Source organism: Labrus mixtus, chromosome 12, assembly GCF_963584025.1.
Source record: "Labrus mixtus chromosome 12, fLabMix1.1, whole genome shotgun sequence".
Lineage (NCBI taxonomy): Eukaryota > Metazoa > Chordata > Actinopteri > Labriformes > Labridae > Labrus > Labrus mixtus.
In genome coordinates this window covers 28,820,740-28,837,008 of record NC_083623.1, presented here as the reverse complement: position 1 = coordinate 28,837,008, position 16,269 = coordinate 28,820,740, and the positions used below count along the sequence as shown (strand labels likewise).

At 42.3% G+C, this 16,269-nt stretch overlaps 1 protein-coding gene across 2 annotated transcripts in view; it reads right to left on the bottom strand.

Moving 5' to 3' along the window:
• Window positions 1-333: 333 nt before the first annotated feature.
• The window catches only part of LOC132984454 (zinc finger protein ZFP2-like), an 83,341-nt gene continuing 67,405 nt past the window's right edge, over window positions 334-16,269 (bottom strand). Inside the window, exons 1-2 of one of the 2 annotated variants that reach the window (XM_061051329.1) lie at window positions 9,015-9,317; window positions 334-3,974 (exon numbers count right to left, since the gene is read on the bottom strand). In XM_061051329.1, the coding sequence (XP_060907312.1) occupies window positions 1,606-3,726 (2,121 nt within the window). In that variant the 5' untranslated portion in view covers window positions 3,727-3,974; window positions 9,015-9,317 and the 3' untranslated portion in view covers window positions 334-1,605. Of the gene's footprint in view, window positions 3,975-9,014; window positions 9,318-16,269 lie in introns of those variants that run through there. The other variant, XM_061051330.1, reaches the window with a different exon arrangement.

Here is a 16,269-nt window from a genome sequence, read left to right as displayed (position 1 = left end):
TGAAGGCTTTACCCCCCATAGTACACTTAGAGACTGTAGGTACCACGAGCAGGCCTGATACCTGAAGGCTCTATCGTATAATTACAATTAGATTCAGAATTACAGCTATAGTGACTGGGAGACAGGTCTAAGAGAGGCACAGAGAAGCGTGTAAGACTGCAGCTCTGCCTCCTGGTCTGAACTCTGTGTTGAACAGAACAGGAAATTATGCAATACGCTCACTGTAGTATGTAGCACGTAGAGTACCATGCTGTCATGGGTCCATAAAGTTCCATCAATGCTCTTCAAACTAAAATGGAACTAAAAAGGGATGAATTGTCTACGTACCTATCAAGTGAACTCATGACTTAACTACTAACTTAATGATGATGGTCTCCATATTATTGATGATGATGATGATGGTAATGACGATGGTCTTTGTTTGATAACGACGACTTATAAGATGGTTTCTATACTGATTAGAGCTCTCAAGAACTGCTGTCAATGTTGTGCTTTGCCTCTGGTCACTTCCTGTCAGCACCTGTGTGTCCAATCAGACTCAAAGCTGATCGTTTGCTCTTACTGACATTGTTCCCTTTTTTCTAGATCCTTGCTTGTGTTGTACTTACTCTCTGATGTACGTCGCTTTGGATAAAAGCGTCTGCTAAGTGAATTGTAGAATTGTAGAAGTCATTGAGAGGTATTCAATTCCAAAAGCCACAAAAGGTACAGTCCTTCAAAATCTTCAACCAAGTCCAGCTGCTTTGGATCAAGCTTCAAATTACCATGGCCTGGATGACTGAAAACCTTCACAATCATCTTTTCATCCAGTAGTTATTTAGACTGAAACCAATCACAACCATCAATTCACTGTTCACACTCTGCAAAGGCCAACGAAAGCCTGAGGTTTAAATGTCGTTTTTTTGTGAGTGTTAACATTCAATGCTCACAGATTGGTAAATGTAACCTACGTATATTGAATTATTTTAAAACCGTAAATCCGCAAGCAGAAAATACATGTGAGTGTTAGGTCCTATTGATGTTGGCAAAAAAATAGCCCAGCCTCATTCAAACAAACCAAGCCCCTGACCCAATAAGTTAGACTGGTCTACATGGCTGGGTTGTGGGGGCAATAGAGGAAATGTGGGTGGGTAGGTAGTGTTGGTGTTGTCACTACCTAACTGGTTAACCAAGAGCCATGTGTTCGGTGTGGCTGTGGCTCAGTGGTAGAGCTGGTGGTCTCTCAATTGTAAGGTCAGGGGTTGGATCCCCAGCTCTTGCAGCAACTTGTACGATGTGTCCTTGAGCATGACACTAAAACCCAAATTGTTCCCGCTACTTTGTCGGCGGTGTATGAATGTGTATGAATGGATTAGTTACTTCTGATGGTCACTTTACACAGCAGCCTCTACCATCATCATCATGTGTGAATGTGTAGGTGTGACCTACAGTGTTAAAGCCCTTTGAGTAGTCAGAAGACTAGAAACGCACTATAGAAGCTCAAGTCCAAAAGTCTGGCATAGGGGCATAACTGGGATGAAGAGTTTCTTCACTGAGGGCTTATCCTTGGCCATAAGTATCTTGTGTGTGTTTATTCAGAACTTTCTGGATCCTGGCTGTTTCTGCTTATCCAGAGTCCTTGCCACTAGCTCCTGTTTCTGCCTCTCCTTTCTCCTCCATTTGGATATCATAAAGCTCTAAAGACTGACCTCCAACACACTTGTCTTCTTTTGACTTATTTGACCAATAGAATCTTTGATTACAAATCAAGTTCTGTAAGTGTTTGTCCAGTATGTGCTGGGCCATGTGGACTTTTAGATTCTGCTTCAGGTTAAATCTTTTCCCACAATCAGGGCAGCTAAAGGGGTTTTCTCCTCTGTGAATTCTCATGTGTCTTGTCAGATTTCCTTTATCATTAAATCTTTTATTGCACTTTGAACAGCCGAAGGGGCTCTCGTCTGAGTGAATTCTAATGTGTTTGATCAGAGCAGATCTTTGATTAAAACTTTTACTGCACTCAGAGCAGCTGAAGGGTTTTTCTCCCGTGTGGATTTTCATGTGTCTAGTCAGATTTGGTTTCTGTTTGAATGTTTTACCACACTCAGAACAGGTATGTGATTTCTTATTAGTCTTCAGTCCCTTTTCTATGTTTTTCACAGAGTTTAAACCTGAATGATATTCCGTTGTCTCTTGCCAATCATCACTGTCTTCAGTCTCAGGTTCAGAAGATTCTTCAGTCTTGACCTCAGTCTCTGGTTGTAAACGTCTCTCTGGATCTGAGTCCCTCTCTGGTTCTGCTCCTCCACAGTCCTCTCCATCAGCTCCTGTTTCTGCCTCTCTTTTCTCTGCAGTTTGATTTTGATGAAGCTCTTCAGCCTGCCCTCCAACACACTTGTGCCTTTTTAACTGTGGATGCCAAGAGAATGTACGGTGACAAACAGAGCAGCTAAAGGGTTTCTCTCCTCTGTGATGTGCCATTTGAAGTGTCAGACTAGACTTGTGGTTAAATGTTTTATCGCAAACAGAGCAGCTGAAGGGTTTCTCTCCTGTGTGAATTCTCTTGTGTTTGTTTAGAGAAGATTTTTGGCGAAATCTTCTACTGCACTCAGAGCAGCTGAAGGGTAGCTCCTCCCCTGTGTGAACTAACATGTGTTTCTTCAGAATACCATTTGCGTTAAATCTTCTACTGCAAAGAGAGCAGCTGTATGATTTCTCTCTGTGATGTGCCATGTGACGTGTCAGATTAGATTTATGGTTAAATCTTTTACTGCAAACAGAGCAGAAGAAAGGTTTCTCTCCTGTGTGAATTCTAATGTGTTGTTTCAGGTGCTGTTTAATTGTAAATGTTTTACCACACTCAGAACAGGTATGTGATTTTTCATCAGTCTTTGGTCTTTTATTTGTAATGTTTTCCACAGAGGTTAAACCTGACGTATGTCCTGTTGTATCCTTCAAATAATTCCTGTCTTCAGTCTCCCCTTCTGAAGGGTCTTCAGTTTTGAACTCAATCTCTGGTTGTAAATCTGGATCTAACATCATGACTGGTTCTGCTCCTCCATAGTCCTCTCCAACAGCTCCCGTTTCTGCCTCTTTTTTCTCCTCAGTTTGGTTTTGATCAAGCCCTGAAGCCTGACCTCCAAATGTTTCTTCTAACTGATAAGACAAAGAAAATCTTTTGTCAAAAATAAAGCAGCTGGAAGGTTTTTCAACTATGTGACGTGCCATGTGAATTGTCAGAGTTTGCTTATGGTTATATCTTTTACCACACTCAGAGCAGCTGTAGGGTTTCTCTTTCGTGTGAACCAACATGTGTCTAGACAGATGCCCTTTTTGATTAAATCTGGAACCGCAAACAGAGCAGCTGAAGGGTTTCTCTCCTGTGTGAATTCTCTTGTGTTTGTTTAGAGAAGATTTTTGGTTAAATCTTTTACTGCACTCAGAGCAGCTGAAGGGTTTATCTCCTGTGTGAATTCGAATGTGCCTGGTCAGATTCAGTTTCTTTTTAAATGTTTTACCACAATCTGAGCAGCTGTGTGAAATCCTATCAGTTGTGTTTTTAAATTTCCCCACATAATTTAAACCTGATTGATTCCCTCTGGTCTCCCTCCAATCATCACTGTCTTCAGTCTCAACTTCCGAAGAGTCTTCAATCTTGACCTCAATCTCTGGTTGTAAACGTCTCTCTGGATCTGAGTTCCTCTCTGGTTCTGCTCCTCCACAGTCCTCTTCATCAACTCCAGTTTCCATCTGTTCAGTTTGTGTCTGATGAAGCTGTGTGGACTGAGGTTTCTCTTCATCATCTTCACTCTTCACAGAGACAGAAGTGAAGGGGAACTTGGTGGTATCAGCCTCCTCCAGTCCTTGAAGCTGTTCTTCCTCCTGACTGCTCCACAGTTCCTCCTGTACTTCTTTGATGTGTGGGGACTCAGTGTCCTCCTGGTCCAGAATGTGGCTCCACTCCTGCTCAGGGGAAGCTCTCCTTTACTCACCAACAGCTGATGGACACAAAAAAATCAAGCATGTTAAAAAAGCAAATAGGATGGTAGAAGAAATCTGTCTTCATCACTAATTACTTTTGTCTGCTGCACACATCTCTTTAAAAGATTAACAATGGATCACACCTGTTTACCTACAACAACCAGAGAAGATATGCAGGGATTTCTGCATGAACTGAAAACATTATTTCATATTTTTTACAATTGAATATCAATGTATGATATTAGTTGAATTGATTTGCTTTACAAAAGTGTTTAAGTTAATTTATGTCTTAAAAGGGGGACGATGTTAAATTTGACACATAAATAAAGCAGAAATCAAGTATAGCCTCTGTAAATGTCTCTCTGAGTCATGACTGTCTTTTATGAGTGAGAAGCTTTAGTCCCGCTGGCTGTGTTGCTTCCGGAGCCTTTTTTTACTGACTTTTTAAACTCTGCCAGGGTATGTCAGTGTACCTCCATTAACTCTGCCAATGTACCTCAGCACACCTCCTTTAACTCTGTCAGTCTACCTCAGCGCACCTCCTTTAACTCTGCCAGTCTACCTCAGCGCACCTCCTTTAACTCTGCCAGTCTACCTCAGCGCACCTCCTTTAACTCTGCCAATGTAGGATAGAATAGGATAGGATAATACTTTATTGATCCCCAGAGGGGAAATTCGGGCATTGCAGCAGCACAGACAAGTAAGGTCAAAATACACATTAAACAGAATAGATAAGATAAATAAAAATAAAAACAGGGGATATATACAGTACAAAATGAATGATGAAGTTAACTATGCAGGGAATTGAGGCAGTATTTGCAGAGAATGACAAGATAAAGTGACAAGTGATGATTAAAGTGACTCTGTATGATAAATAGCAGCAAGTAATGTAAAGAGCAGAGCAGAGAGGCAGTGTTGTACCACAGTACTGCAGAGTGCAGTTATATAATATAATGTAGTATAATATAATATAGTGCAATATGAACAATATAGTGTAATATAATGAAATGTTATATAATATAGACTAGTATAATAATAATATATAGGATGTACAGTATATATGTATATATTGATGCTAAATAATAATAATAATAATACAATGTTAGTAATGATAATAATGAAGCAGGTCATGAGGGTAGTGTTTTATGGGGGTGAAGTTTAGTGTCAAGGACAGACTGTTGTTGTTGTCATAGCCTGCTGTTGTACAGTCTTATGGCAGTGGGCACAAAGGAGCGTCTGAAGCGCTCTGTTTTGCACCTGGGGGGGATGAGGCGTTGGCTGAAGGAGCTGCCCATCTGCCACAGCTCGTCATGTAGAGGGTGAGAGGAGTTATCCAGGATGGATAAGATTTTGTCCTTCATCCTCCTCTCACCCACTGACTCCAAACTGTCTAGATCAAGACCCACTACAGAGCGGGCCTTCCTCACCAGCTCGTTCAGCCTGTTTGCCTCACCTGTCTTGATGCCACCCCACCAGCACGCCACAGCAAAGAAGAGGGTGCTGGCCACCACAGACTGGTAGAAGGTCTTCAGGAGTCTGTTGCAGACACTGAACGATCTGAGTCTCCTCAGGAAGAACATCCTGCTCTGTCCCTTCCTGAAGAGGGCGTCAGAGTTGTGAGACCAGTCCAGTTTATTGTTGATGTGTACCCCAAGGTACTTGTATGAGTCCACCCTCTCCACTTCCTCTCCCAGGATGATGACTGGGGCAGGGGGCCTCTTCTTCTTCTGGTAGTCCACTACCACCTCCTTTGTTTTGCTGATGTTGAGCTTCAGGTGGTTGCTTTCGCACCATGTGACGAAGCTCTCTAACAGTCCTCTGTACTCCTTCTCGTCGTCATCAGTGATGAACCCAACAATGGAGGAGTCGTCAGAAAACTTTTGGAGGTGACAGGAACCAGAGTTAAACCTGAAGTCTGATGTGAAGAGAGTGAAGAAAAAAGGCGCCAGAACAGTTCCTTGGGTACTCCTGTGTTGCCCGTCACTACATCAGACACAGCCATCGACTCTGACATACTGTGGCCGCCCCGTGAGATAGTTAAAAATCCAAGCTGTGGTGTCAGGGTGCAGCTGCATGTCCAGCAGTTTCTCCCTCAGGAGGCATGACTGGATGGTATTGAAAGCACTGGAGAAGTCAAAGAACATGACTCTCACAGTGCTTCCCTTCGTCTCCAGGTGTGACAGGGCTTTGTGTGTCAAGAAGATGATAGCATCCTCCACACCAATGTGCCTCTGATATGCAAACTGCAACGGATCCTGGAAAGCAGTGAGCAGGGTCCTCAGGTGCTGGAGAACCAGCCTCTCAAATGTCTTCATGACATATGACGTGAGTGCCACAGGTCTGTAGTCATTGAGAGCGCTGGGACGACCTTTCTTTGGAATTGGGACGATGCAGGAGGTCTTCCACAGGTCAGGCACCTTCATCAGCCTCAGGGAGAGGTTGAAGAGGTGCTGAAAGACTCCTGCAAGCTGCCCAGCACACACCTTGAGGATCCTGGGACTGATGTTGTCTGGTCCACTGGCTTTTCTGATGTGGAGTCTGGAGAGTTCTCTTTGTACCTGGCTGGTAGTAAGAGTGAGAGTGGGACAGTGAGCAGGGGAGGGGTGTGGAGTACTGTCTATTGTCATGCAGGTACCTGAAGGGAGGGAGCTGGGGGGTGAGGGGGGGCTGTCCTTTGAAGCTGCTGGTGAGGAGCAGAGAGAGGGGGGGAGGTCATCAGGACCTTGATGGGAGGAAGAGCAGAGTCTCCAGCAGAGATGTGAATGGGGGCTGAGGTGGTGGGGGGAGACCTAGACCCACTATTTGAGCTCACTGAGTCGGGGGATGTGTCAAACCTTTTGAAAAATAGGTTCAACTCAGCAGCAAATACTGGGTCTCCTTTAATTCTGGGTTCTGGCCTGCTGCAGCCCGTCATCTGCTTCATGCCATTCCACACCTCCTTTGAGTTGTTCTGTCCCATTTTAACCTCAATCTTGTCCTTGTAGTTGTTCTTGGCCTCTCTCAGCTTCTTCTTTAACTCCTTTTGTACAGCCTTGAGCTTCTCACGATCCCTAGTCATGAAGGCCCTCTTCTTTCTGTTGAGGAGAGCTTTAATGTCTTTAATGATCCATGGTTTGTTGTTTGAGAAGCAGCAGACCTTTTTGGTAGGGACTATGGTGTCCTCACAGAAACGGATTTGTCTGTAATACAATGAGAGAGGCCTTCAATGTCATCACCATGTTCCTCTTTAAACATTTCCCAGTCTGTGACATTAAGGGCGCGGTCACACTGGCCATCCGTACCGTGCTGTACCCAAGCACAATTGCCCCCTCGCAACGCCATTCCCCCGCTGGCCGGCGCGGCCCGCAGTCACACTACACAGGACTATCCGTGCCTAAGCACGATTACCTGTTGTACATAACGTCGTAATACAACACATGCATGCTTTATGCCGAGTTCGTGCGTGAGTCTGCGCGGACACCAGCACATCGGAGAACAACACAGAGAACATGACAGATACTTTGTGTCTTATATTGTGTCATGTTATTCAGATACAGCCATGAAACTCTGGATTTCTCCTTAATGAAGGCTGTCAGCGTTGTGTACCCGCGTGCTTGTGCTCGTGCATGAAGTGTACCGTGCTGGAGCACGATACGGAGCGGACACACTGGTCAAACAAACTGGACTTTAGCGTTGAAGCGTGCTTGGGCACGGTACGGATGGCCAGTGTGACCGTGCCCTGAAGCACTCCTGCAGGGCCTCCTCTGTATCCTTAGACCAAACCTTCAAAGTCCTTGTGTTGGCCACCTGCTGCTTCACCAAGGGCCTGTAGGTGTTCTCAAGGTGGATGAGGTTGTGGTCTGATTCCCCAAGAGGGGGGAGGGAAGAATGCATGCTCCCTTCACGTTGGCATACAGGAGGTCCAGGGTTTTACTCCCTCTTGTAGCACAGTCCACAAATTGTTTGAAGTTCGTCAGGACAGGGGAGAGAGAGAGACATGATTAAAGTCCCCGCTGATCAGTATGAGGGCGCTGGGATGCTGGGTTTGTAGTCCCGCGACCTTTAACTCTGCCAGTCTACCTCAGCACACCTTCTGAAAACAAGATGGCGCGGCCGTGTCCAGGTGTCCAGCATCCGGGTTGCTCCGCTGAGGCTGTGTGTTTTTTTCTTTATTCATGTTGTTTTTGTGAACTTTTTTACATCAGCTCTTTCAGCAAAGATAACATTGCCACAGCACACCTCCTTTAACTCTGCCAGTCTACCTAAGAGTACTGGGAGGAGGTACACTGAGGTTTGTATCAAGTTAATGCACTTCAGCACTGATAATGTGAAGCTCCATCAGACATATTATTATAATCCTTCCACAACACCCACTAAAGAGTCTTTAAGTAAAGTCAATGATGTTGTTAGCAGGAGCTAGCTGCAGCTAACACTGTGCTGTGTGCGTCTATATATAACCATGTATATAACATATATAACCTTATATATAACCTTATATAACCATGTATATAACATATATATAACCTTATATAACCATGTATATAACCTTATATAACCATGTATATAACCTTATATAACCTTGTATATAACATATATATATATATTAAGCATACAAATGTACAACTGCACATAGCATCCTTAAGTGAATTAATTAAATACGTTGAATAAAACATAATCTGATAAAAATGTATTTCATCTTTTTATCTCTTACATGATCTGTGTCACTTTACGATCATCGTTAATGTTCGTGAACGGTCGGATGCGCGACTCGCTTTAAATGTTGCGGCCGCAAGGAATTGTGGGGCGGCATATCTCATCTCCTTTGGTAAAGGATGGTCCAGTGTATCCTATGCTAAAGGAGGTTATAAAGGAAGCATTGACCCACCTTTCCTTGGCTTTTAGAGAATTCGAACGACTCTTATCATGGCCGCCACTTAAATGCTTCATTTCACTCAGTTAGGAAGCTTCCTAAACTAAAATGACAATTCTAACGCACCCACTGTGCTGTGTGCGTCAATGGTCGTTAGCTAAAGGCTATGAGCAGGAAACACGTTTCCAGCAGTGGAAAGAAAACCTACCTGCTCTCTGCAGCTTGATTTCAGGTGTTAAAATCACATCCAGCACTTTTCTTTGTCGGTGGAGCTCCTCTTCGTATCCACATGTTGTTGTTTGTCCTGTCGGGTGTTGACACCCGGAAATTTTACACACAGACGAGTCTTCTTCTTCTTCTTTGGTTTTTAACGGCGGTTAGCATTCAGCGTAGTAGGTGAATTCATCCAGGAGTCATGGAAGGAGAACTCAACTCAACTCTGATGTCTTTTCTAAGCTTACTCTGATAGCCTAAAACGTTAGCACAGACACATGCTAACTGTGAGAGAGCCGGAAACTGAAACACTACGTCACTTCTGCTTTGGAAAGTTTGAAAGGTGGTTGGCATCAAGACGCTGCATTACCGCCCCCTCTTGATGTAAAAGAATACAACAGCTTTTACTTACCCAATATTTCTGCTTATTGGTCACATAAACGTAAAAGGTGTTTCTCACTCCGACTCTCTGAGACCTTAATTCAATTAGTGTGAGTCTAAAAAACAAACATTTTGTCCTTTCTATTAAAATGTCTTTATGAAGTTGGGTCTAGAAATGATTGAATAATTGGTAAACCATTTAAATAAGATATATCTACATATCAAACGCCACACTACTGATGTAACAGTCTTAATCTTTGAAATAATGAAACGTATCTCAAGATTTAAAATGATTAAAGGCTTGTGAACATTTAATGACTGTTAAGTGTCATCTCACCTTTTATCCTACGGAGCTTGGTAGGTGACACAAATATTTGATTTATTAAAGCCCACGTACATTTTCTATTTCATGCACTCTTTTTATTTGTATTTTACATACTTCAGTTACTCGCCCAAACATCTTTATAAACACAAAACCTGAGTACTGATTACTAAATCACACTTTTTTTGTCATGTAAATAAAGATGGATTTCAGCCCTGTACTCTTGACCTGTTCTTTATGAAAAGTGCCCTCAGATATCTTTGTTATCATTTACATACCCAGAAATCAATTCAATATTTAAAGACTGGAGCTTATCATTCATTCAGCTAAGAATCCCCTGACCTTTCTGAACCTATAGAATGTAAGTTATAAAATATTTAGTCTTTCCTCTTCTTGGTCTGATCCAAAACTCCCTTGTAAATGGTAAATGGACTTGAGCTTATATTTTCTAGTCTTCTGACTACTCAAAGCTCTTTTACACTGCAGGTCACACCAACACATTCACACACTGATGGTAGTGATCACTATGTAGTATCATCCATCAGAAGTAACTAATCCCATTCATTCACCACCACTGAAGCAGCGGGAGCAATTCAGGGTTAAGTGTCTTGCCCAAGGACACATCGGACATGTTGCCCAGCTGGGGATCGAACCCTCGACCTTCCAGTTGAGAGGCCACGACAAAACTGAGCCGAAGGAATCCTGATCCTCATTCAAATCAGCACTCGTGTTCTCATAAGAATGGTACTTATCAGTGGCGGTTCTAGACCACTTTCACTGAGGGGGCCAAACTGGAGCCAGTTGTTTTGTCAGAGGGGAACATTAAACCCAGGTGAAAAATAGACAAAGATGATCGCTTTAAAAAATATATTATGCCAAATAATAGCACACATCATTAAACACCACATCATAAAATACCATGATTTATATTTGTTTCAGTTAATATCACAGTAGATTGTGAGTCCGGTTGTTGAGTCAAATACTGTGTATGTATTATTAGGGGGGGCTCTTCCTTTTGGAGGGGTGGCCACAGGGGGGGACCAAGCTCAGTGTTACAGGGGCACTGTAATTAATTAATTAAAGTAATTATAATACTGCAGGTAAACACTGGTGGAATGGTATTAAAGCTACAATCTATTTTCATTAAGATGAAATCCATCAGAAGAACTTCAAATGTTACACCCCTGTACAGTAACATGGTGATTCAATGGTGTAATGAATCATATTATAGACAACAAACACGCTCAACTCACTTTCAACAAAAAACAACTGGCTGCTGAATCCCCAAAAATATTTGAACAAGAAAAACGATAAGGACAGCACTCCAATTTTTATATTTTAATTGCCACACGAATGATTCGAGCCAACGCTCTTTTTCAGCGTGTGAACAGGAAATGTTTCAAACATCCACAGGTGTGATCAATTTATACTTGTCCACTGTCCAAGATGAGCTCTCCTCCATCACAGTAGAGGGAGTCTCCACAACACAAAACAACACCCAACCCACATGAGCTTCCTCAATAACGAGGTACATAGGACATGCAAAGCACAATCACAAACAAGAACTCAAAACAGGAAGTACTCAATTTCAAGTCCTAAAGTCAGTAAAGACTTCTGTGACCGCTGTGATCACTTCACTAAAAACTAACTTTAATGTCTAGTCTTAAATTTGGATGAGTGAAATGATTAGCTCTGATCATAGCATAACAATGAACCACTAGGGATATGAGAAAGAAAATGTTGACTTGACTAAGAGATCCCTTAAGTTAGAAGACCTTTTATAAAAGTACCTCGGAGAAGTTTTAAAAGCAACTGCAATGTGAGAATCACTAATACGTACCAATGTGTATTCAGTATGTTCTTAACAGTCTGGGAGATAGGACGATATGTGGAAACAAATGATACTGCCTCAGAAGGGGTGCTTCTAGAGCTTGGTTTAAGTAAGTCTGATCGCTGAATCTGCCTAATCCTGTTCAGGTGATTGTCCAGTAGACTGTCCCTATAACCTCTGACCCTGAAGGCGTCACAAAGACTCCCAGCATGTGTTTCAAAAGACTCTGTAGAATCACAAAATCTGATTTTGGTGAATAAGATGGAAACTTCTTTACACACTGAAGTATACAAAAAACAAACAGATAGAAATCTGTTTTTACAGTTTAGCAGTTATCACTCACCTGCTTTCAAAAGAAGTTTGCCTTACAGCCAATTATTGAGGATAAAAGAAATGTATGATTCTACAGAGTCTTTGTGACGCCTTCAAGGTCAGAGGTTATGTGGACAGCGTGGTGTGCGTCCACGCGTTAGTGCCAGTAACTTTCAAAGCTCCACAAACGGGGATCTGCATCCACTAACAAACGTTGATGACAGAGCGGTGAGAGAGGTGAAAACTATTCACCTACGCCTGCTGTTAGAAAAAGATCAAGTGCAGGGTCTCACTCAAACCCTTTTCACTTGCTGAAGTCAGCTTGTAATGCTGTCTCTGTTAGAACAAGCCTTGGTACTGCTCTCTTTGAAAAGGAATTGCAGGGAGCGTTTGAGTAAGCTCATTGCAGGGGAGAATGTAACCGGGTGGTAAAAGTCATTTTAATATATTTGATCCACTTAGTTATAAAATGTTATTATGTTAAATGAACATGTTCTGTGTTGTTTTCCTATACATGTGATATTAAGTCACAGAAATGAGTTTTAGATTGGAAGTGGGCCGCCACAGGCAGGTTTAGGTTTTGATTGCTAGGTGGAAGCATTGAGTAGCAACAAGATTACTCCAAGTGCATTATGGTCTTTCTTCCTGTTTACTATGCACGTGAAGAATCTGGGGATTTACCAGATTTAATGGCACTGTTATCCTTGTGAAAAGTATTAAACAGTATTAAACAGTATAGGGATTGCTAAAGTAACCTCTCCCTCTGGAACGGGCTGGCTCAGGGTGAACTGACTCAGAGACTCAGAGTTTGCACTAAACCTGATTTCTGAAACAGGCCCCAGGTTGATTCTTTTGTCATGAATAAAAACAGCTGTATGATCTCCCACAGATCGAGGATCCAGCACCATCTCCACTGTTTGAATTACATTTACAACAAAGTTGTTAGCATCACAGCACTGAACTAAAGTCTGTACCTTAGTGTAGTATATCAAGTATGATGATAAATATAAATATCTAAATATATTTATCTCCAGAAACAGGAGTCTCTTTTGATTTACAATATCACCTGCTGAAGAGAACTTCTGTTCAGAGCTGACACACGTTCCTGCTACACACACAGATCTGAAACCAGCTTGGAGAGTTGTGTCTTTGTGTCTGTCCACCAATCTCCCTCATGTCCGTTTGCACTGCCTGCAACGTGACTGTCCTAATTTACTGAGTGAGGGGTGCATGAAATGAAACCCATGAGCGATGTTAGGTCAAAATATATTCAATTCAAAATATACAATAGACTGAACACCTGTAAGGATCATGCTCACACTCATACTGTTTAACAATCCTTCAAATCAAAACAAACGAGCTTGGATTAGTTGAATCAATTGTTAATCTTGAGTTTAAGTCCCTCACTACTTTTAATTAACAACAGAAAATATAACAAATGTCTGCATTATTATAAAACCTTATAACGAAATCGTGTTCTTTCAGAGAAAGTAACATTAAAATTAGTAAAATATTAACAGTTTTTTCTAACCACAATATAATTCAATACCAAAGACGATACAATCAGAAAAGAAAATGTGAAATTAAATATCCTAAAGCTAAACCTTTGTCACAAACATTTCCCTTTGTGATGATGTTTTACTGCAAACATCACAACTTCATTTTGTCTCCACTGAGTGGATGTTTGTGTCCCTACTGGAGCTGAGTGTATCACCACACTCAGAGCAGTACTACACCTTATATGACTGATAGAAACCTCATTATTCCTCAGATATCAAAGCTGACTCATGTTCTCTGGCCCCTCTAATCATCTTCACTGTCTTCAGTCTCAGCTTCTGAAGACTCTTCAGTCTCTGGATCTGAGTCCCTCTCAGGTTCTGCTCCTCCACAGTCCTCTCCATCAGCTCCTGTTTCTGCCTCTCTTTTCTCCTCAGTTTGGTTTTGATGGAGGTCTGAAGCCTGCCCTCCAACACACTTGTGATTTTTTAACAGTTTAACCTGAGAGAATCTTTGGTCACAGACAGAGCAGCTGAAGGGTTTCTCTCCATGACCTAACATGTGTTTGGTCAGACGCGTCTTTTGACTAAATCTTCTATCACACTCATAGCAGCTGTAGGGTTTCTCTCCTCTGTGCTGTGCCATGTGACGGGTCAGACTAGACTTATATTTAAATCTTTTACTGCACTCAGAGCAGCAGAGGGGTGTCTCATCTGTGTGCTGATTCATATGTAGTGCCAGAATACCCTTTTGTTTAAATCTTTTATTGCACTCAGGGCAGCTGAAGAGTCTTTCTTCTGAGTGAACTAACATGTGAGTGGTCATGCTACTTTTTTGAGAAAACCTTTTACTGCACTCAGCGCAGCTGAAGGGTTTCTCTCCTGTGTGAATTCTCATGTGTGTGATCAGATTCCGTTTCTGTTTAAATATTTGACCACACTCGGAGCACCTGTGTGGTTTCCTCGGACTTTTAGGTCTGAAGTTTTTAATAAATTCGCGACTGAATGTTAGGTCTTGTAGTCTGGTCAGTCTGAAAAGTGCATCTCCTATGTGATTGTTTCCGTGGATCGTCAGATGATGATTGTTGTTAAAGTTTTGATCAGAGCCAGAGAAGAAGACTTGTTTTCTGTCAGCTTCCAATTTTTCTGCCGTCTGGGACACATCATTTCTGAGAGAAACTAAACCTGACAGATCTTCTCTTCCCGCTGTTTCCTTCCAATCATCATCCCTTTCTTTAGTCCCTCGTTTAGAGTCTTCAATCTTGATCTCAGTCTCTGGTTATAAATATCTCTCTGGATCTGAGTCCCTCTCTGGTTCTGCTCCTCCACAGTCCTCTTCATCAACTCCTGTTTCCATCTGTTCAGTTTGTCTCTGATGAAGCTGTGAGGACTGAGGTTTCTCTTCATCATCTTCACTCTTCACAGAGACAGGAGTGAAGGGGAACATGGTGGTATCAGCCTGACTGATCCTGAATTACGGCTGTTCCTCCTTGATAAGTGGGGGCTCTTGGTTGTCCTGCTTTAACCCTCCTTGTACCCCTTGGTCGTCTGTGATGCGTTGGCTCAGACTTCCGGTTTCTGTTAACTGGTTCTCACATCCTGAGCGACTGAAACGTTTCTGTCCAGTGTGATTGTTCTCTGGATCCTCGGAAGGTGATAGTTGTTAAAGATTTGATCAGAGCCAGAGAGGAAGACCTGTTTCCTATCAGAGTCAAATGTTGCTGAAATCTGGGAGACATAATTTATCAGAGAGACTAAACTTGACTGATGTTCTCTTCTTGCTGTTTCTTTCCAATCATCTCTGTCTTAAGTCTCAGCTTCTGAAGAGTCTTCAATCTTGACCTCAATCTCTGGTTGTAAACGTCTCTCTGAATCGGAGTCCCTCTCTGGTTCTGCTCCTCCACAGTCCTCTTCATCAATTCCAGTTTCCATCTGTTCAGTTTGTCTCTGATGAAGCTGTGAGGACTGAGGTTTCTCTTCATCATTTTCACTTTTCACAGAGACAGAAGTGAAGGGGAACATGGTGGTATCAGCCTCCTCCAGTCCTTGAAGCTGTTCTTCCTCCTGACTGCTCCACAGTTCCTCCTGTTCTTCTTTAATCTGTGGGGACTCAGGGTCCTTTTGGTCCAGATTGGGGGTAAACTCCTTCTGCTCAGGTGGAATCTCTTCTTTACTCACCAACAGCTGCTGGTCATCTGCAGGACACAGTGAAACACAAAAAGATACATCAAGGAAAGCTGAAAGGGGGGTAATGGCTATCCACGATCACCCTTTAACGTCCATTCAAGGTGTACCAGTTAGCAATGAAGTTAAATGTTTGTGGATCACTGTTTCTAAGGATCTAAAACACAGACAAAAAGCTGACTTTTATAAAACAGTGAAGAAGAGAAGGACAGTGTTGAATGGACTTTCTGTAAGAATTCTTCTCTCAAAGATGGACGGCCGTTCAACACTAATTTACCCAGCATACTCTCTGGATGTCCCCGACGATAGATTTAAAAAAATCAACAAAAATAATATTTAGAATTTATTTGGAAAAACAGACATCGCCCTATTTAAGAAAGGGGGACGTAATGAACTCACTCGAGGGGGAGAATGATTTTGATCCCAGGAACGGTTCTCTAAAGATGAAGCGGTTTCAAAACTTGATCATTCAATACGAGAGGTTTTGGTTTACCTTCTCTTCACAAACCTTTTTGGACTTTGGAGGTATTGAACTTTTAGGGTTTGACAATGATATGAGTAAACTACCAATCAAGTTATCCTAACAGAGAGTGAGTTATCATTAACTGAAAGAATCAAATATATAAAAGAAATAGTGTGAAATGTGAGCATGAAGAATAAGTCAGGACACAAAGGGAAGGCGGAGGTGACGGCCCAGCTGAGAGAGAGTCAGTGCTCTGATCCG